The sequence below is a fragment of the Pygocentrus nattereri genome, chromosome 20, assembly GCF_015220715.1.
Source record: "Pygocentrus nattereri isolate fPygNat1 chromosome 20, fPygNat1.pri, whole genome shotgun sequence".
In the NCBI taxonomy this organism is placed as follows: domain Eukaryota; kingdom Metazoa; phylum Chordata; class Actinopteri; order Characiformes; family Serrasalmidae; genus Pygocentrus; species Pygocentrus nattereri.
In genome coordinates, this window is record NC_051230.1 from 6902157 (window position 1) to 6923653 (window position 21497).

The 21497-nt window shown below is 38.6% G+C and overlaps 2 protein-coding genes across 5 annotated transcripts in view; one reads left to right on the plus strand and one right to left on the minus strand.

Annotated features, from left to right (window-relative positions):
- The window catches only part of rabl6b (RAB, member RAS oncogene family-like 6b), a 30155-nt gene extending 26470 nt beyond the window's left edge, over positions 1-3685 (plus strand). For all 3 annotated transcript variants that reach the window (XM_017711168.2, XM_017711169.2, XM_037531765.1), the window contains 2 exons: positions 39-97; positions 2867-3685. In XM_017711168.2, the coding sequence (XP_017566657.1) occupies positions 39-97; positions 2867-3067 (260 nt within the window). In that variant the 3' untranslated portion in view covers positions 3068-3685. The remainder of the gene's footprint in view (positions 1-38; positions 98-2866) is intronic.
- A 4062-nt stretch (positions 3686-7747) lies between these two features.
- Positions 7748-21497, minus strand: part of si:ch211-102c2.4 (uncharacterized protein LOC568178 homolog) — a 16440-nt gene continuing 2690 nt past the window's right edge. Inside the window, exons 2-5 of one of the 2 annotated variants that reach the window (XM_037531333.1) lie at positions 14325-14618; positions 10001-10090; positions 9757-9776; positions 7748-8181 (exon numbers count right to left, since the gene is read on the minus strand). In XM_037531333.1, coding sequence (XP_037387230.1) covers positions 8134-8181; positions 9757-9776; positions 10001-10090; positions 14325-14618 — 452 coding nt within the window. In that variant the 3' untranslated portion in view covers positions 7748-8133. The remainder of the gene's footprint in view (positions 8182-9756; positions 9777-10000; positions 10091-14324; positions 14619-21497) is intronic. The other variant, XM_037531334.1, reaches the window with a different exon arrangement.

Consider the following 21497-nt stretch of genomic DNA (forward strand, 5'->3'; position numbering starts at 1 on the left):
TGAAAGCTCTAATGCTCTTTCTCTTATAATCTTTGCAGAAAAGGAAAGCAGGCACTCCACAAAGGAGAAGAAGAAGAAGAAGAAGAAGACTAAAGAGGTGAAAAAAGAAACCTTTGTGTTACTCATATTTAGTCTGTTTCTCTGGCCTTTCGAGTGGCTGAGTTTTGTTTATGGTATAACGGGACCAGCTCGTCATCTCCAACCATAAAACTGCCATCGTTAATGTGTGTTTCTGATAGAATTGACTGCTGTTTACTCAGTTTCTCTGTCTTTACATGCCCGTACATTTTCGTGGAGATGAGTTTTTGCCATCACAACGATTCACAGCACACAAATGTAACTTAAAACATACAAAACTCCCTCGAGAGCCTCCAGTGTGACCAAAATCCAAGAACTGTATGAGCAACAGTGACCAGCTACAAGCTCTGTCCAGTTTTTTAGTTCACGTGAACCCTGGGCTTCTATTATTAAGTGACCCTTATGAGTCCCACAATGAGGAAATTTCACCTCTGCATTTAACCCATCCGGGCAGTGAAACACCACATACACAGTAGTGAGTACATGCGCACACACTAGGGGGCAGTGAGCAGCCCTATCCGCAGCACCTGGGGGTTAAGTGCCTCAAATTGCCCATCAGCCACATTCTGACATCCTTCAGGCCACAAGGCTTGTTCCCTAACCTCCAGCCTTACTCCACCTCCAGCCTACGACTGCCCTAGTCTGTTCACACAAAGAAATAACATTATAGAATTAATGTAATAGACACATTCTGATCATTTTGTTCACGCAGAGCTGCTCTACTTTTTAAACAGGAATCTCATATCAAGCAAATTAGAAATATCTGATTAACTGTAATGTGAAGTCATGAGTCAGTTTTATTTATAGACCACGTCGTTGTTGGTGCTACAGCCAAAATGTATAACACAGTATCATTAAAATCTCTGCAAGTTGCAGTATGTAGGTCATTCTCCTTTTGGAGTGGGAATTCGGGTGGATACGTTCTTTAAAAATCCGTTTCTTTTATCCCAAAGCTAAATAATCTAAATCTGTCCAGTAACATCTCCTATTACCATACATGCTAAAAGGAGAGCTTAGTTCCAGACATATTTTGCAGAATATGTATATTTTGTATGAATATGGTGTAACACCAGTGACTGTGGTGTCACTGGTGTTACACCATATGTGTAAAATCAGCAAAAAAAAAAGATGCCTGGAGATGCTTCCTCTCTGATGAGCCTCGACCCAAAGAAGCAGTTTAATAGAGCTGAAAATACTCTGTTAAAATGTAAAATAAGGGTCCTCATAACACCAGTGACCAAAGTCTCTGCGACAAATGAATTTTTAAATGTAGTGTAACGTTAATGATGTAAACAGTTAACATGAATCTGTTCTGTATAAATTCCTCAGTTATGCCTCTTAAAAATATTGCTTTATGTTAAAAATGGTTTCTCAAAAGTTGTGAATTGGTTTTGTGATGAGTTATTTTGCAGAGGTAGAGCGACTGTGAAACAATAAAAAAAGAAAAATCATAAGGAAAAGGTATTAATTAATGAGGTCAACTGTGTAAACGTACATGCCGACTTTTAGAGCTGTGCCTAATGTTTTAAGTATCCTTTTAAGCCCTGCAACCTTTGTGACGTGGTTTCCCACTCCAAATGGAGAATGACCCCTATATCACTGGATGGATGGATAGACAAAGATAGATGGATAGAAGTAAAACCAGTTTAACCCTTTAATAAGAACCATTTTTAACAACCAAAATAAATCTGAAATATTTTTTCATAAGAAATAGTAAAAACAAAGCTAAATAATATATAGATGTCTACTATGTCTGACACCCCACTGGTCCATCAAAAACAGTGCCAAATGCCGTTTCCTGTCTCAAGAGGTTGGCTTCTTATTTGTTATTCTACATTTTTTTTGTTCCACCTTAAATAGAGCAGCAATAAAATTCTGGCAACTGAATGTGTCTGCTGCACCATTTAATGTGGAAGGGGAAACTTAAAAATAGGTCATTTCAGGTAATTTGGAGAATATCCATGATTAAAATAAAAATATTAAGAATTTTAGTGGAAAAAAACACTGAAAGTAAAACTTAGGCCAAGTCCATTTCTCATTTTTACCCCTACCCCTTGTTTTCGGGTGTCACCTTGCCCCTTGGACCTGTGTTACAAAGGGTAGTGGCTGAAATCCCTTAAATAAAGAAGAATATCACTTCACGTCGGCAGAGGAGGGTGAAGTTCAGCTCATCACTGCTGGACTTTAGTTTCATTTAGGACATCATGTGCCTTCAAAGAGGGGGTGCAATTATTTATTATCACCCACCCGTAATTCTTCAGTGATATTCACCAACTTCTCGTTTGAATTTCCCAGTTCCACTTTAAATAGAGCAGCAGTCACATTGTCACTTCAGGCATCAGAACTGCTGGACTATTTAAGGTGGAACGGGAAAGTAAGTTAGCTAGCTACCGAGCATAGATGAGCATTCTATTAGCAAGTTTTAATGCTTGTTATGAAGAAATTAACCGTAAAACATTGAAACGACACTAAACTAAGACAATACAATGATTATCGACATTTTTAACAGAGAAAATTCTCACATTTGGGTTTCTTTGAGTTCCGCTCGCGCAGCCTTGCCAGTCTTTCTTTTCTCATAACCCTGTTTTGACTGCGCCTCTGAAAAAACCTCAGTTTAGAGGCCCATGTAGCCCCAACACTTTGCCCTACCCCTCTGTCCCAACAAAAATCAGGACACCCTTCCCCTATGAATGCACAAGACAGAGGGGTTAGGGCTAAGTGGCTGGGGCGAGGGTGAAATGCGACTGGGCCTTACTAACGCCAACGTTTGCATGGCCATATTGTCTAGGATGAAGAGAAAAGCAGCAAGAAGAAGCACAAACAGAAGAAAAAGGAGAGAGAGGAGGCAGCAGGAGCAGGAGAAGAGAAGGAGAAGAAGAAGAAAAAGTCCCGCAGCAAAAAAACGGGCGAGCTGGACGACCTGGAGGCGTTCCTGGCTGGAGGGGAAGGGTCAGCCAAGAGAGAGGAGGGAGACTACGAGGAGCTTTAGAAGGCCAGGCATGCTGAGACATGACTCAACCTGTATGTGCAATAGTGGCCTCAGCAAGTCCTTAAGAAACACGTGGCATTTCACATTACATGGCAACATGCTCGAGAGAGAGAGAGAGAGAGAGAGAGAGAGAGAGAGAGAGAGAGAGAGAGAGACTGAGACTGACTTTCACTTCTGGTTTTCACCACAGAGGTCAGCAGTGGACATCTTCCAGCACTCAAACTGCAATAAGTGGAGAAGCCACTGAGAACTGCTGCATCCTGCATGTACCAGTACCACCTTTTTGCAGCTCGTTCTTATTTTTGTTATTATTATTTGTGAAATATTGACCGGCTCCCTGCTGGCTTTTCTACTGTATGCTCTTTTTCTTTTCTGGGGTAACCACTCCTAAAACAAACTCCTATATGCTTTTCTTTGCTACAGTCGCATCCGTTTCTTGGTTGCCCTCATATAAAAGCCTAAGAAAGCTGCAGAAGAGCATGTCTCTCTTAACATTTGGTGCATGGCTGCGGGTCCTTATTTTGTACATTTGGTTTCAGTGTATTAGGTGAACTGTGCTGTATACTGTATTTCGTCTGTGTAACCTTACTGAGTTTTTTTGTTTTTGTTGTTTTTTTTTTTTGGGGGGGGGGGGGGGGCGAAGGGGCGAAGGGGTGGTATCCATACCCCAGTTTTTTTCAGGTTTCAAAACAATATTCATGATTACTTTGGAATGTAACAGTAAATACATGGTGTAGATTTTAAGGGTTGGCCTGTAAGTGTAAATTAAGGAGTTCATTGACTTCAGTGCATAAAAAGGATATTTTTAAATCGCTGCATTACATATGAACTGGCCCGTGTTTCATACATTCATACATCAAGTAGATCTGCTGTGGAAAACCAAGAACAACAGCTCTCACGCTGGTGGCTGTTCTAAAAACACTGAGCACAGATGCAAGGTAGATGGACCTAATACAGTGGGCAGTGAGTGTATATGTGATTGGCCTCTTTAAATAGCCCACCTACAACAATACTACGGCTTTACCGTGTAAACCTCGCACCATGTCCAGCTGCCTTAAAGAAAGTCAGAGCACAGCAGCGATGGAATCCGTGTTCTTGCAGGAAATTTCTAATGCAGAACAACTTCGGAAATGTTTCCACGTTGCTATAAGTTCAGAGCATGTTGTGGTGCCATGAGGACATTGGCTTACTTGGATACAAGATGATTGATTATGACCTGTGGGAATATGAAGCTGTTGTATAATGAGTGGCTTATTATTATTATTATTATTATTATTATTATGATTATTGTTGCTATCCTTATTCTTATTAATGTTCTTCTTGCTTTGGTCAATATTCACCTAAAACCAAGCACTGTTACACTGTCCGGTGCGGTGAACTTGTTTCTTCTACGTTCATTTGCTTTTTAAACTTCGTTTGCCACGTTTTGGTCGACGCTTCAAGCAGAAGGTCAGACACACGTTGCAGAGAAGACTGTGCTACTCTGTTTGCATTGCCGTGAGTGACTTGAACTTTGCTGTGTTTCTGTAGGCAACTCGGACTGAGTTGCTGTTGAAGATGCAGCGTGACTTATGGCAAAAACCTTTTGAGCAGACGACCAACACGCCCACTAGCTTCCTCTCCGACTCCACACACACAAAAACTGTGTAAGAAAAGAAACAAAAATATAGCAATGACTTTTCTCCAGCACGTTTGCTTTGGTTTTCTTCATTTTATTATAAACAATGTTTGGCACATGCTCCAGCTTTTGTGCTTTGCTGAAAAAAAAAGCCGCTAAAATATGCTAAAAATGCAACATCTGAATTTTACTCCGGTGAGGCAGGCAAGTCTATGGACATACAGTACTGTGGGAAAGGCTTAGGCACCCAAGACACATTTTCAGAATCTATTTATTTGTGTAGTTTGTGTTTATTTACTGAGAAAACTGTTAATATTTGAATAAAACAATTGTATTTAATATCAATTCATAATGATTTTTATATATATATATATATATATATATATATATATATATATATATATATATATATATATATATATATATATATATATATATATATATATATATATAATTTCAAATTATTTATAGGAAGGTTTAAACCAATCAGTATAGGGAAACAGTTATATGTGTATATATAATATGTAAAATAACATATTTGTTAAGGCACTTTTAACCAGTACTTAATCCCTAACTATCTGCTTATTACTACATTATTAAGCTGTAACTACAGTGAATCAAACATTTTCCAGAACACTTGAAAACCTTATCAAGCCAGTAGTACTCAGCCATCATTAGCTTCCTAAAGTCAGAATGCACAGCTGAACAGGTTGATAGACTACTAATTTATTAATAATGTGACCTGAAATATGAAGGAATTTCAAAACCTTTATTTTTCCTTGGTCCTGACCTTCATCCGCTGCTGGACTTGGTCTGAATAATAACATTTTAATTAACAGAGCTCTCTTCATACTCAATCATTTGCAGGCAGGTGATAAAGCTGAACAGTGATAGATGAAACTATGAGCATTAATATGCACTAAGCTTGACTGTCTAAGTTGTCTAAAAGTAGGTCAATAAGAATAAGACTTCATATGAGGATTACAGTAGCTCTGGAAAATACCTCATTCACCCTAGTTACTCCTTAATAATGTTGTACTGGGCAGCCTGTTAATTGGGAGCGCTTGGCTTGATACATTAACATCTATCAGTTTAATACGGCTTAATAATGACAGTATAAGGGACTGGAAATTATGCTGTGTAATATTTTTATATGTATATATAATAGCAACAGCCTAGCAACACTTACCACGTGGGATACCATAGCAACTACCTTGCAACACTTTAGCAACCACCAGGGCAGGGATATCATTTCAACTACCTAGCAACACCTTAGCAACCACCAGGGCAGGGATATCATTGCAACTACCTAGCAACACCTTAGCAACCACCAGGGCAGGGATATCATTGCAACTACCTAGCAACACCTTAGCAACTGCCAGGGCAGGGATACCATAGCAACTACCTAGCAACACCTTAGCAACCACCAGGGCAGGGATATCATTGCAACTACCTAGCAACACCTTTGTAACTACCAGGACAAGGATACGATAGCAACTACCTACCAACACCTTAGCAACTGCCAGGGCAGGGATACCATAGCAACTACCTTACAACACTTTAGCAACCACCAGGGCAGGGATACCATAGCAACTACCTAGCATCACCTTAGCAACCACCAGGGCAGGGATATCATTGCAACACCTTTGCAACTACCAGGACAAGGATACGATAGCAACTACCTACCAACACCTTAGCAACTGCCAGGGCAGGGATACCATAGCAACTACCTTACAACACTTTAGCAACCACCAGGGCAGGGATACCATAGCAACTACCTAGCAACACCTTAGCAACCACCAGGGCAGGGATACCATTGCAATTACCTACCAACACCTTAGCAACTGCCAGGGCAGGGATACCATAGCAACTACCTTACAACACTTTAGCAACCACCAGGGCAGGGATACCATGGCAACTACATAGCAACACCTTAGCAACCACCAGGGCAGGGATACCATTGCAATTACCTACCAACACCTTTGCAACTACCAGGACAAGGAGACCATAGCAACTACCTAGCAACACCTTAGCAACTGCTTAACAACACTATAGTAACCATCAGAACAGGGATACCATAGCAACCACCAGGGCAAGGATACCATGACAATGGCCTAGCAACACCTTAGCAACCACCAGGGCAGGTATAACAGCAATGACCTAGTGACGCCTTAGCAACCAGTATGCATACCACAGCAATGTCCTAGAAACACTTTAACAATCACCTGGGATGCCATAGCAACGGTCTAGCAACACCATGGCAACCACAGAGGATATCACATTCACCAAATTAAAGTTTGTTCACAAACGTTTCCCTTCTGGTTTACTCTAGTTACTAATTAATAATGTAGTAATAAGCCATTAATTACTAGCATTTTAAGGCTTTTTAAGGCTTAATAAGAGCATTACAAGAGCAATATAATACAGAAGTCCAGAGAGGCCATGAGCTGTTGCTATAATTTTCTGGATTGCTATCTTGTGATCACAAGACAACATGTTATCTCAAGAAAACCTTGTTTACCTCAAGATAACTAACTCGTTATTTCAATATATCAACATTGCTATCTTGAGGTAACAAGATAATGAACTTGTTACCTTAAAATAACAACTTTGTTATGCAACTTTTTTAACAACAAAGTTAGCAATCTTGTTATCTTGAGATCACAAGATAACTAAATCTCCAGACAACAATCCTGAAAATTATAAGTACCTTATGGCCTCTCTGGACATTCGTGGTATAACGTCTCCCTGGTGCGTTAGCCAATCCCCACCAACAACCCCCCCCCCCCCCCCCCCCCACCCCTCCCATTTCAAAGGGTGAAATTGTATTTTAAGGCAGATCTTTGTAAGAAAACATGCTACACACATATTTTCAGTAATTTATCCTCATCCTTATTTAACTTATTGCTGTTGCCCAACACAAATTCTTAACATGCAGAGTGATTCCAAACTTGTGAAGAGTAGAGTTGAGCATACAGTGCTCTGAAAATGCCTTTGCTGTGTTTGTCAGTGTGTTTCTTTGAACATGTTCATACCTCTCGTAGTTATCACCCAACGCCGGGTTTGGACAATCAGTGCTTTATTAAATTAAATCAACCGTGCCGCTGTTAAAATAGAACCAATCCACGCTGGCATTCAGGAGAAACCGGGAGCTAGACCTTCATAAGAAAGCAGCTTATTTAAACGAGACGTTTGTGTTACTATCTGCTCTGTTTATGTCTGCTTTAGCAATTTTTACACACAGAAACGAACTCACTGCTGAGATATTTGGTTTTAAATCATTTGCCTAAGACTTTATCACAGTACTGTACTTGTGTGATGCTGTGCAGCACAGAAACCGATGAAGCCTGGTACAGGACTAAATAAATCTGTTTGATTCTTCGTTGGAAATTCTATCTGGACGAGAGCTCAGCTTTATCTGTGTTCACAAAGCTGGTTCTTCCTCTCTTCAGCGCTGTTTTTCTTCCAAAACGCTTTCATACAGCTCGTTTTTCTTCTGAAACACACACACACACACACACACACATATTAGGATTGAAGTCATTGCATTAAATAAGACTTATACTGTACAGTGGACAGTAACTAATTAAATGTAATTGGTTTCTGTACTTTAGTATTTTTTGGTATATCTGTACTGAAGTTTCTCCGTTCTGGGCGACTTTTTCCTTTCACTCCACTACATTTCAGAGTCTAATATCCGACTTTTTCCTCCTACATTTTGAGAAATCTGTCGCTCCTTTTGGTTTCTGTGTATATAAAAACGTAACATGTCAAAACGAAAGAAGCGCAAAGCCAGAGCACCAATCAGGGCCCAGCGGTCACTTTGTTTAGAGCTGGTTTTGACCTGTTGGTCATACCGACCCAGTGCAGCACGCGGTTCAACGTCAGCGCAGCAGCGTAAAACTTTGGGAGAGTCTGTTCAACATAAATGATGAACTAACCTAACTTTGTGTAAATAGAGCTCAATATAGAAATATGTCCACATATGCAGTCGAGACTGACGCGGCTTTTTTCTGAATTTCTACAAACACCATTTCATTTTATAGTAAATGAGTTTGGGCTGGTTTATGTTTATGAACAGACGCCTACAGATCAACATAGTAAAGGAGCTCATCTGTGATCCTGAGTTTAAAGCCAGTTTTTATTAAACTTAAACTTGGAACTAAGTTGTAAATAAATCTGAAACTGAAACTTTGCTTGTGTGTAAAAACTGATTTCAGAGCCACTCGGTTCTCCCTGATGGAAACTGTTTACCTTCAGTGTTTTGTGCTTCTGATCATTTTAATAGACGTCAGCGTCACTAATTAATGACGTTCTATTAAAAGACTGGTTTACCAAGAGAGACGCTGGAGGACTTTCACCTGAAATGAGTTCATGAAGCCAGTCTGGTTATAAAAATGATAACAGGACCAGATCAGAGCCAGAATTACTCTTTTAGTACTTTTACTTTGATACTTAAGTACATTTGAAGGTAAATACTTTAGTACTTTTACTCAAGAGGAGGTCTAAAGGGAGGAACTTCTACTTTTACTGGAGTGATATTTTACCTGGGGTGTCTCTACTTTAACTCAAGTACATGATTTGTCTACTTCGTCCGCCACTGCTGTAACTGTAGAACTACAAAGTGCAGCTATACAGAAAGTGGAGTTGATAAAATGGACAGTGAGTGTAGAAACGGATGTGGAAGGAGTGTGGAAGGATGTGGTCAGAATGTTACGCCTGATCAGTGTATATGCTCGGGGTGACCATCTCCTCGCAGACTGAAGGACAATCTATGACCCCCTCTTTCAATTAGTATGTGATTGGTTCCTAAGTGCCTCACGGTTGTAAAAATAGGGTGCTTCGAAATCGGATGAAACTTTTTGAATCATCCTATGTATAAATATATATATATATATATATATATATATATATATATATATATAAAAACACACACAACTGTCTGATCTGAAACCATTCACTGTCACATATATTCAAAACTAAAAAGAACATCAGGAAAGGGTGCTAACACTTTTTCACAGAGCTATAATTTTTCACAGTGCAATAATAGCTTCAGGGAATGGTAACCTACCTCCTCTCTTCTGGTTTTCCCTAGGAGGGGAGAGAAATGAGTGAGTTAGAAGCCAGCATGCGCGAGCCATCACCCTCCAACACTGTCTGTTAATGGAACACAGCATTGCTGGATGGTGTTTGTGGTTTAGTGACGAAAAGGCTGAGGCAGTTCCTTTATTTAAACTCATAACACGCCACGTTAAGCAGCTGTGGTAATGCTCTGCTCACGCACGCCTACTGTGCCAGAGGAACTAAGTACTCACTTTTAGAACAAATGCATGTTGAAATTACTGCCAGCAGCAACAGCAGAAACACAATCCAGCGCAGGATGCCCCAAACAAAACCCGGAGGAGCTGTAAAAGAATCAAAATTCATTGCATATTCCGTGTGTGTGGGGGTGGAGGGTGTGTGTGTGTGGGGGGGGTAATCTGAGCTCCTCACATTTTGATTTGATTTCGGAGCGATTATAAAATGATTTCTGATGCGCCTCAGTACTCTATCTTGATTTCTATAGCCTAAAGTACTCGTATGCAAAGGTTTGGGGCAAATTCCATGTTTTGTTGATTTAAGTGAAACAAAATGTACATATTCTCTACACAGAACACATTTTAGTGCACAAATCCTGTTTACCTGCTGAATTTAACATACTGGGAAGAAGTTAAAACATACAGTGTGGCCTGTGCAGAAGTTATGGCACATTCTATATTGTACTTTTTTTCCAAAATGTTAAACCCTGAAAAAAATTGGAATAGAACTGGCAAAGACGCCCATGGGTAGAGGATGTGTTAACGCATTTTCACGTCCAAAATCAACAAAATATGCAGTTTGAGGGCGTTTCATTTTGCTCGACTTCCGCTGTCTTATTTGAGATTAGATTTCGTAGATTAAGCGGTATTTGTTGAATGCTGTGCTGATGTTTTTAAGCATGCTGGTTGTGATGGGGTTCAGATAGTCGTGTGCTGTTTATCTCTAGCCTGATGTGCTCGATGCTGGTCATATGTGCTGTCCTGCTGCTTTGTTTGTCATTTTAAATGCATCACATCCACAAAAAAAAAATCATATAAATGAATGGTTTTATTTGCGAGGTGCCTCAGGTCGCTGAACTGGGAGAGAAACCGGCATAAATAAAGGTCATAGTTAAGATATGAAGAACAAAGAAAAAAAACCCAGCAGAAGTGCTTTGAAAGAATGGGACATTGCATCAGTGACACAGTGCGAATAGGGCAAGGTACCAGCTGTGCTACCAGGCTGGACTATTGATCTGGACTAATGAGCTGTATTGCAAGGATGAAATAACAAGCTGGCTTTTCAAGGTGGATTAACAGGATAGATCCTCAAGATGTGTTACCACACTGGACTACCAAGGTAAACTACTGAGCTGGATTACAGGGCTGGTTTATTGTGCTGGACTACTGGACTGACTGAGCTAGCAAGATAGATTACAGGGCTGGACTACCAGGCTGGACTACTGGGCTTAGCTAACAATCTGGACTACCAGGCTGGATTACTGAGGGTTGGGCTAGCGAGCCAGATTATGAGGCTGGACTACCGGGCTGGGTTACAAAGCTATATTACTAGGCTGGGTTACCGAGCTGTATTACTAGGCTGGGCCACCAAGATGGACTACTGGGCCAGGCTAGCGAGCTAGATTACATAGATGGACTACTGGGATGGACTACCGAGCTGTATTACAGGGCTGAATTACTGAGATGGGCTACCGAGCTGTATTACAGGGCTGAATTACTGGGATGGGCTACCGAGCTGTATTACAGGGCTGAATTACTGGGATGGACTACCGAGCTGTATTACAGGGCTGAATTACTGGGATGGACTACCGAGCTGTATTACAGGGCTGAATTACTGGGATGGACTACCGAGCTGTATTACAGGGCTGAATTACTGGGATGGACTACCGAGCTGTATTACAGGGCTGAATTACTGGGATGGACTACCGAGCTGTATTACAGGGCTGAATTACTGGGATGGACTACCGAGCTGTATTACAGGGCTGAATTACTGGGATGGACTACCGAGCTGTATTACAGGGCTGAATTACTGGGATGGACTACCGAGCTGTATTACAGGGCTGAATTACTGGGATGGACTACCGAGCTGTATTACAGGGCTGAATTACTGGGATGGGCTACCGAGCTGTATTACAGGGCTGAATTACTGGGATGGACTACCGAGCTGTATTACAGGGCTGAATTACTGGGATGGGCTACCGAGCTGTATTACAGGGCTGAATTACTGGGATGGGCTACCGAGCTGTATTACAGGGCTGAATTACTGGGATGGACTACCGAGCTGTATTACAGGGCTGAATTACTGGGATGGACTACCGAGCTGTATTACAGGGCTGAATTACTGGGATGGACTACCGAGCTGTATTACAGGGCTGAATTACTGGGATGGACTACCGAGCTGTATTACAGGGCTGAATTACTGGGATGGACTACCGAGCTGTATTACAGGGCTGAATTACTGGGATGGACTACCGAGCTGTATTACAGGGCTGAATTACTGGGATGGACTACCGAGCTGTATTACAGGGCTGAATTACTGGGCTGGGCTAACAATCTGGAGCACTGGGCTAGAATATCCAGCTGGACTACCAGACTAGACAATCGAGCTGGACTACTGAGCTGAATTACTGTGCTGAACTATCGGGGCTGGACTGCCAGGCTGGACTGCCAGGCTGTTGTTATTGCTAATTGAAACTACACAACAAAAAACTACATTTGATTTACCCTAGCACTGTAACCGTTCACATACACAGCGATTAACACTTAAAATTCACACCCTGTTTTGACACATATATAATGTGCCATAACTTCTGCACTGGCCATTTATTTTTCCCCCAATATGTTAAATTCAGCAAATAAACAGTAATTGTGTGTTAAAATGTGCAGAAGATGTGTTCACTTATTTTCACCTAGAAAAGGAACAGGGCTGCCTAAACCTCTGCACATGACTGTATGTCTTACAGTGGGCAAATTCAGGGCTGGACAAAGTCCAAAACATCTGTTTTGGAACGTCTGTATTACAATGAACACATTAATACTCTTTGTAAAACATTTCTTGAGTAGAAAAAGAAGAATAGTTGTATTTGATTTAAAAGTACTTGCTCTTATCTTCACTTTAGCAGAAAAATTAAAGTAGCTTAAAACCAAATATTCAAGTAAAAGTCTTGCTACTCTGGTGAGATGATGACTCGCATAAAAGTAAATGTACCTTTCCAAATGTACCTCTTGAGTAGAAAAATACAAGAGCACAAAAGTAACTGGTCAAAAAGCTACTTAAGTACTAAGTAGCCTATAAACCTGCAGTGGAACTTCTTAGTGCATCTCTCTGTATAGGAGCTGAAGCCTGGTAAGCTCTGTTCTTCTCTTTTCAAATGAATCTAAAATAAATCTATAATCTATTATAAAATACCTGGGAAAGTATAATAGTATTAATTAATAATACTATCATGTCACTAATAGCACATTTAACAGAGGAAAACTACATTTGTTTCCCATTAACATCGGTTGATATTCTTTTGAAGAACTCCTCTGACCTGAAATTGTTATATAGACTCTTAAAAAAGATGGTTCTTCAAGGGTGCTTTAGCCAAAACAGTGGTTCCATACAGAACCATGAACACTCAAAGAACCACTGGCTTGCTTGAAAGGCTGTTTGCATGGTATCAGGGTTGTTCGGACTGTTGGAAACTACTGTGCTGTAGATGGTTCTACTGACATCTGATAGAACCTTCAGATCCATCTGAAGAATTCTTTCACGGTGCAAAGAACCCTTTAATCATACAAAGGGTTCTTTGACTGTTCTTGGTTCTATTGTTTTTAGCAAAGAGCCCTTGAAGAACCATCTTTTCAAGACTGTAGATATGCAGCCAGGGGTTGCCAGAGGTTTCTGTAAAAATGTTTGTAAAATTGTATAAAATTTTGTGAAAATCAGCTTCAATTTGTATTTTGAACTTTGCAAAATTGGATTTTTCAACATATTTAGACTCAAAATGATTGCTTTCATCAGCCCACTGAGGCAGCATTGAATATCATTTAAAGGAACTTTCAAAATTTCTGCTTAGTCAGTGACTGAGATGCGAACAGAGTCTTTCAGAGTGGTCTGATGTGAAACGGTTCACCGTGGAAAAACGCATGGACTCTGATTTCTTTACAGTGGTGCTGATAGGAACCAGGAGTCATGATGTCTACAACACAAACATATCCATTTTACTTACTATTCACACCAACCAGTGAGCATAATATGCTTCTATACATAATGCTGATAATGGTAAAATAGTGATAAATCTTAAAAAAGGCTTTTAAAATACATTTTAAGCCAGGATTATCATAAAAACAATGTCTCAGGCATCAGACAATGTATTCATGAATATTTCACCTAATAACGTTCTATGGGGGAGCTTTTAGAGGCTTTGGATTTCTGGATCCCGTCAAACAATTCTGGTATGTTTCTCCAGAGACATCACATCAAACCACTCTGAAAGACTTTATTTACATCTCAATGAACTGAGCGGTTCTAAAAGACAGGCTTCAGTGTGAAGAGATGAAGTGGCTGTGGGCTTACTGGAGTAGAGTTGACTCTCGGCCAGTTTGACGATGACATTGGAGCTGTTCTTCAGGCCGCACCAGTACACCCCATCTCCCTGGGGCAGGCTGTTGACGGACACCACAAAGGACTGGCCGTCGTCCTGCACGCTCAGTTTGCCGTCCATTATCCATGTATCCCCTGCTTGGAAGGCAATGCCTGAACAGCACTCATGATTATCATTGTCCCTCTTACACCAGACCCTTTGCTGACCCTTCTGCTCTGGGGTGTAGGGGCATTTCAGCTTCTGCAGAAAGTGACACTCATTCACACCTGCGGAGGACAGCATGCGGTCACTCAGAGACGCAGACCACTCCTACACAGGCGTACTTAAATTTGTTTACACGTCTATCAGATTGCTGTACATGCTACTTTTCATTATAGCGGTTGTAACATAATTAAGGGGCTATTCTAAATGACTGAGCCAGGTTGCATAAACGTTTAAAAGTACGTGGACGTGGTGAAATGGAAGTAGTGACTCCTCGCCTCCTTAATCAGATGTGTTGTGAGTTATTGCAGCATTTTATTTAGATTAATAATTTCTGATAAGTAGAACTGAGTGATTATATACATGAAAATGAAGAGTTTGCCATTAGAAATGGTGGTAAGACTGTAGTACTGTAGGGTATTGTTAATAAGGCTACAAGAGACCTACATAAGCTTGTCATGACAACTGACATAACCCTACATAAATGTTTATAAATGCTTATACCAATGGGCATCATTGGTCATAAAAACTGCCTTATCTAACTGATCAAAACTGGCAAATGTAAACTTTATAACGAATAATGCCTATTGGAATAAGTATTTATGAAGATTTATGTAGGGTGATGTCAGTTATGACGAGCTTATGTAGGTGTCATAAAGCCTCACGACTAGTACCCTATAGTAAAGTGTTACCGAAATGATTAATCAACGCACAAATGACAAATGATTTTTCATGACAAATGTTGTTGGGAGTGAACAGCAATGCTGTACTATCACTAATATCATATTTAACAGAGGAATACAAGGTTTGTTTTCCATTAACATCAGTCGATATTCTTGTGAAGAACTCTTTTTACCCAAAGTTGTTATATATACACTCGTAAGGGGTTCTTTAGTAAAGACAGTGGTTCCATATAGAACCATTAACACTTAAAGAACCATTTGCTTGCTTGAAGGGTTGTTTGAATGGCGAAATGCTTCTTAAATAAATAAAAGTGGTCTTTCTTTCTCTCTTTCTCGCTTCCTTAAATTAAATTAAATTTGAAAAAAAAAAAAGGGGTTTGTTTGTTGGGAAGAGAGGGGTCATCTTTTGGTGTGAGGTTGAGAACTATACTTTTATACAGTTAAACAAGTAAGTAAGTAAATAAATAAAACCAAGAACGGAGTTCTAATATAAATTTATAAGTATATAATATATATATATATTTGTAAATATAAATGCCATAAATTTATGGGCTTCATCATCAAACTTTCTTTCAGAGATTCAGAGGATTTCTCTGCTCTTGGTGGCCCACCAAGAAATTGTATGTTTGTTTGTCCGCTGGAAGAGAAAGAACGTGGTTATTATTCTGAGGTTTAGAGCTGTATTTCTATTGAAATAAGTAAATAAACAACCTCGTTGGATGCATCGATAAAAGTTTGACAAACATTGAACTTCAGAGTTACAGTCAGGACTTTAGAGGTTTAAAGCTGCTGTTGGTTATAGCATGAATATCATTATGAATGGCTGAAATAATATGTATTGATTGTATCTTTGCCAGCTCTTTTTTATACAGTTGAAAGCAATTAAAAAATATATATATATCAGTGGCTGTTTTTCAGTTTTTGGACATAATTGGAAAATGCCCATTTCCTTTTACATTATGTGTAACCCTCATGATGAATGGACTGAATGAAATGGCTCAAAATGACTTGGAAAGACGTCTGGTTCCATTGACTTCCATTAAAAGTCAAGTAGGTTTTTTCCTTCTCCTATAAAGTTACCATTTTGGAGATATGAGGTTTTATTATGACAACAGCGATAAAGAATATATATATTGACAACATTTGAACTTTAAAAAAATACAATGAAAAACATAATTTGTAAAAGTTTCAAAAGGCGTGTTTTAATTTTAAACGCTTTTCTTCTTCTATCGGTTTGGTGAGACCAGTTGTCTACGGCTCGTATATGAAGCCCTGCAGGACAGAATCAATAACTCAGACAGACTGTTTCAGAGAGCGTCACACGAGAGGCGAGGAGGCGCAGTCAGGATCACAGTGACGCCTTACACGACACCAAACCGGCACTCTTAAAGGGTTCTTCAGTAAAGACAACAGAACCATAAACACTCAAGCATTTGCACGCTTTAATGTCCCTCCCATGGTGAAATGGTTCTATCAATGGAGAATGTTATATTCCTGAAAATGGTTCAACATCGCACCAAAAAGCTTGACATTGTAACAATAGAAGAACTCTTTTTGGTTCTATATAGAACAAATTGTCTTTACCGAAGAACCTTTGACGCCCCATCTTTTTTTAGAGAGTACTGCTAAAACATCCACATGCATATTTAAAGCTACAGGGATGAACAGAGGAAGTCCGTGTGTGAGTCATGTCTGTTTCCTTTTATTTACCATAAGTTTACTGTAAAAAATAACCTACAGATAATATTTTCCACTCGCCGTCAGCCTACAGCTTTACAGTTTTCATAATCATAACTTTGGTAATCTTCTTATAATCATTTTGTATAGTTACATATCAGAATCCGAGTTGCTCGGTCATGTTAAGAAGGCGAATAAATCAGTGAATAAACGTGATTAGTGAACAAACACATTAACTAGAGTAAAATATAGGAAATACGTAAAAAAACTTCAACACAGAAGAAGTGCTGACGATTTCGAAGCCGTGCTGGGTTTTGCTGGAGAGGCGACAGGGGCCAAAAAGACTATACACTAATAAACAAAGGGGGTGGGTTTCAAATCAAGACATTATTTTGTTTTCACTTATAAACACAATCTAAAAACAGGAAAAGAAGAGTTTCATTCGATATAATATTATACATTTTTATAGAATATAAACTTATGATCCTAGTTTATAAACTATATTATATATAATGTATAGTATAAACATCTGATTGTTTTCTCTTGGTGAGGGGGGCTTTGGGTAACTTTCTGGTGGGCCAAACTTTGGGCAGCCCTGATATACAGTTGTTTGCAAAGGTTTGAACACCCTCTGGTCAAATGACATGTTTTGTTGATTTTATAAGAGAAAATAAGATATGATGTTTTTCTGTAAATTTTGCTGCACAATTTCTATTTACATTGGAGTTTAAAAAAATAATATATATATATATATATATATATATATATATATATATAGGGTGAGTCAAAAGTCACAGGACAGGTTTGATTTTATTTTATTTTTTTATTTTATTATCGACTTTTATCTCTGGGGTCATCTCAAACAAACAAACACCACCTTCAGCACCACATCGTGGAGGCTTGTGACAGCATAAAAAATAAAATAAGATAAAACTGTGTCCTGGGACTTTTGACTCACCCTGTATATATATACTGAGTAAGTTACTGAATTTGCTGAATTTATATATATATATACATATATATATATAAACACACATATACAGTACTGTGTGAAAGTCTTAGGCACCCAAGACACATTTTCAAAATCTATTTATTTGTGTAGTTTGTGTTTATTTGCTGAGGAAAGTGTTAATATTTGAATAAACAAAATTTATAGAATATTAATTAATAATTATATATATATATATTATATATATATATATATATATATGTGTGTGTGTGTGTGTGTGTGTGTGTGTGTGTTTGTTTACCCATTTCCAAGTTCTTGTTACCTTTTACCGTTTTTATGTTTGTTTGAATTATGAATACGACTTTATTCTATGTATATTATGATAAACTCACTGCTGAGCTCAACTGTTTAAACATTTGCTCAGATGACTAAAACCTTCACACAGCAAATACACAGTAATTCTGTATTAAAAATGTTTTGGCTTGTTTTAACTGAACATGACCGGGGCATGCAAACCTTTGCATATGACTATAGAAGTGTTCTGTGTGCTACATTGAAAAATTTGCCATATTAACGTGACTAAATTTCAATATGTCCATCATTTCCACAGTAAAACATATCATATTGTTATGGTTGTTGTCAAAAGTCAGCCAGTTTGACAAAATTGTGTTATTTGAGTCATTGAACCACTGCAGTGTGATGTCCCACAACTCTAAATCCATGAACATGAGCTCAAAATATGAAGAAACCACAGAATGTTGACGACATTGTAGTCTTAGTGCTGTTTCAGAATTAAGTGACATTAAATTTTTATTTTAGTGTTTTTTTTTTATTTAGTCATGTTGTGCACGAAAAACTGCAGGTCACAGGAGCGGCTTCACAGACGCTGATGTTTTTATGTGAAATAACGATTTTGTTGCTTTTGAACTGTAAAATTGCATTAAAAATAATGTCTGGCCTGTTAAACTAATGGGACAAATATTTAAATACTTATTTTGAAAGTAATAATCTTGGACAGTGATTTTGGTCAGCGGAGTGAGAGAAATATGAAATGTAATACAAAAAGAGAAAAAAGCAGGGAGTTTCTTTTGCATTACTTCTTGTATGGATCTCAAAGGAAGAGAGCTGAGCTCTGAGGAGTCGACGGTTAGCAAAACTTCTTCTTACATTTTTGACCATTTTGAGTAAAATTTCAACAGCTTCATGCATGACAATGAGAATGTCAGTGGTGTAACATTAAGTGATTTTAACATCAAAATAAAATAACCACTTAAAAGCCATATTTGTCATTTTCTATATAAGTGGATTACATTTTGGAATAGCTCAGATTTTAGATTTCAGACGCAGAGTCTGTGTTTTACACTTAAATTGCATATCAACATTCGCACCCTGCTTGCCTTTGCAATGGCAGAATAATTCGTTCATATTTCTTTCATGTGGATATTTACTTATTACTGTTCATTTTCCTAGTGTACAGAATAACGACTGATCCACGTCCCCCCACTGCTGCGCTCCCTTCACTGGCTTCTTGTAGCTGCACGCATCAGATTTAAAACCCTAATGCCTGCCTACAAAGCCAAAACAGACAAGACCCTCCCTACTTGATGGCAACAGTGAAATCTCGAACTGAACCACGAGCCCTTCAAGCTTCGAGTACAGCTCGGCTTGACCCGCCATCCTTCAAGGCGCGTGGAAGACAAGCGTCGAGACTGTTCTCTGTACTGGCACCCAGGTGGTGGAATGAACTCCCACTGGCTGTCTGAACAGCAGAGTGTCTCACGTCTTCAAACACAGACACATCTCTTTATACAGCACTTAAATAACCCAGTTAAGTATTGATTGTAATGTATCGTCCTGCAAAACACATTGTATTGTACTGTATTGTATTGTAGTGTAGTGTAGTGTATTGTAGTGTAGTGTATTGTATTGTAGTGTATTGTTTTGTATTGTATTGTACTGTACTGTATTGTATTGTAGTGTATTGTAGTGTAGTGTATTGTATTGTAGTGTATTGTTTTGTATTGTATTGTAGTGTATTGTATTGTACTGTACTGTATTGTAGTGTAGTGTATTGTATTGTACTGTAGTGTATTGTATTGTATTGTAGTGTAGTGTACTGTAGTGTATTGTAGTGTAGTGTATTGTTTTGTATTGTATTGTAGTGTATTGTATTGTAGTGTAGTGTATTGTATTGTAGTGTATTGTTTTGTATTGTATTGTAGTGTATTGTATTGTATTGTACTGTATTGTATTGTATTGTAGTGTAGTGTATTGTATTGTACTGTAGTGTATTGTATTGTAGTGTAGTGTATTGTATTGTAGTGTAGTGTATTGTAGTGTATTGTTTTGTATTGTTTTGTAGTGTAGTGTATTGTAGTGTAGTGTATTGTATTGTAGTGTATTGTAGTGTAGTGTATTGTACTGTACTGTAGTGTAGTGTATTGTAGTGTACTGTATTGTAGTGTAGTGTATTGCAATGTATTGTAGTGTATTGTTTTGTATTGTATTGTAGTGTATTGTTTTGTATTGTTTTGTAGTGTAGTGTATTGTACTGTAGTGTAGTGTATTGTAGTGTATTGTTTTGTATTGTTTTGTAGTGTAGTGTATTGTAGTGTAGTGTATTGTACTGTAGTGTAGTGTATTGTAGTGTATTGTAGTGTAGTGTGTTGTAGTGTATTATATTGTAGTGTACTGTAGTGTATTATATTGTATTATTCTGTGTTTAACTCTATTCATTTCTCTCTCTGTATCTACAGTGACTCTGTTTCTATCAGTATCTGAGCTCAGGACCGTCTTTCTCTCTAACCTGTCGGTAACTAGATAAGATACTTTCTCTAGACAGACAGAGCTCTTCTTGTAAGTCGCTCTGGATAACAGCGTCTGCTAAATGCTGTAAGCATTTCACACAAATGGAACTTGACGTGTACGTGCTGCGTAGATAAAAAGTCATTCTTCAAGGTTTCTTAGTAGGTGAGATTGTTATATACACAGGCGTGTGTAAACGTTTTGGCACCCCCGGTCAGAGAGCACATTTCACTGCACAGTTACTGTTGATCTGCTAAAAAAAGCACAGGATGTAGCCGGCGCTATTTCATGCCTTTTTTTTTTCTATTTGTTAAACTCAGCAAATAAACAGAAACTGTGCCCTAAAACAAAACACCCTGTCTAAGTGCATCTCTGTAGAGGGTGTGTTAACTAATTTTCACTTAGAATATCGACAAAAACATGGGCGTTCAAACTTACCGAAAACATAAAATCACATATAGCAATACTTTTGTTTTAATTCTAGTATTAGTGTTTATTCTGGGGAAATAAACACTCATTGCCTTAGTAAATAGCTTTTTTAAAACTGCCTACACATACACAGTAGGGTATATGTTGTTAACAGGCCAAATGTAGTATTTAAAAGCCAAAGCAAAGTTGAATCTCACCGTTCTGAGACCTAAGAAGTTTCACATGTTGCCCACTTCCTTGCACTTCCTAGTAGATGTGGTCAGTAAATACCTTCATTTACTCAGTTCAATGTAGGTGTAGTGGTAAGGGATTGAGGTTTCCTCAGAATGGCAGATACTTCTGCTTTAGGACATTTCCACAGAAATGAATCCACGTTTTACACACTTTACTGTTAATTCCTT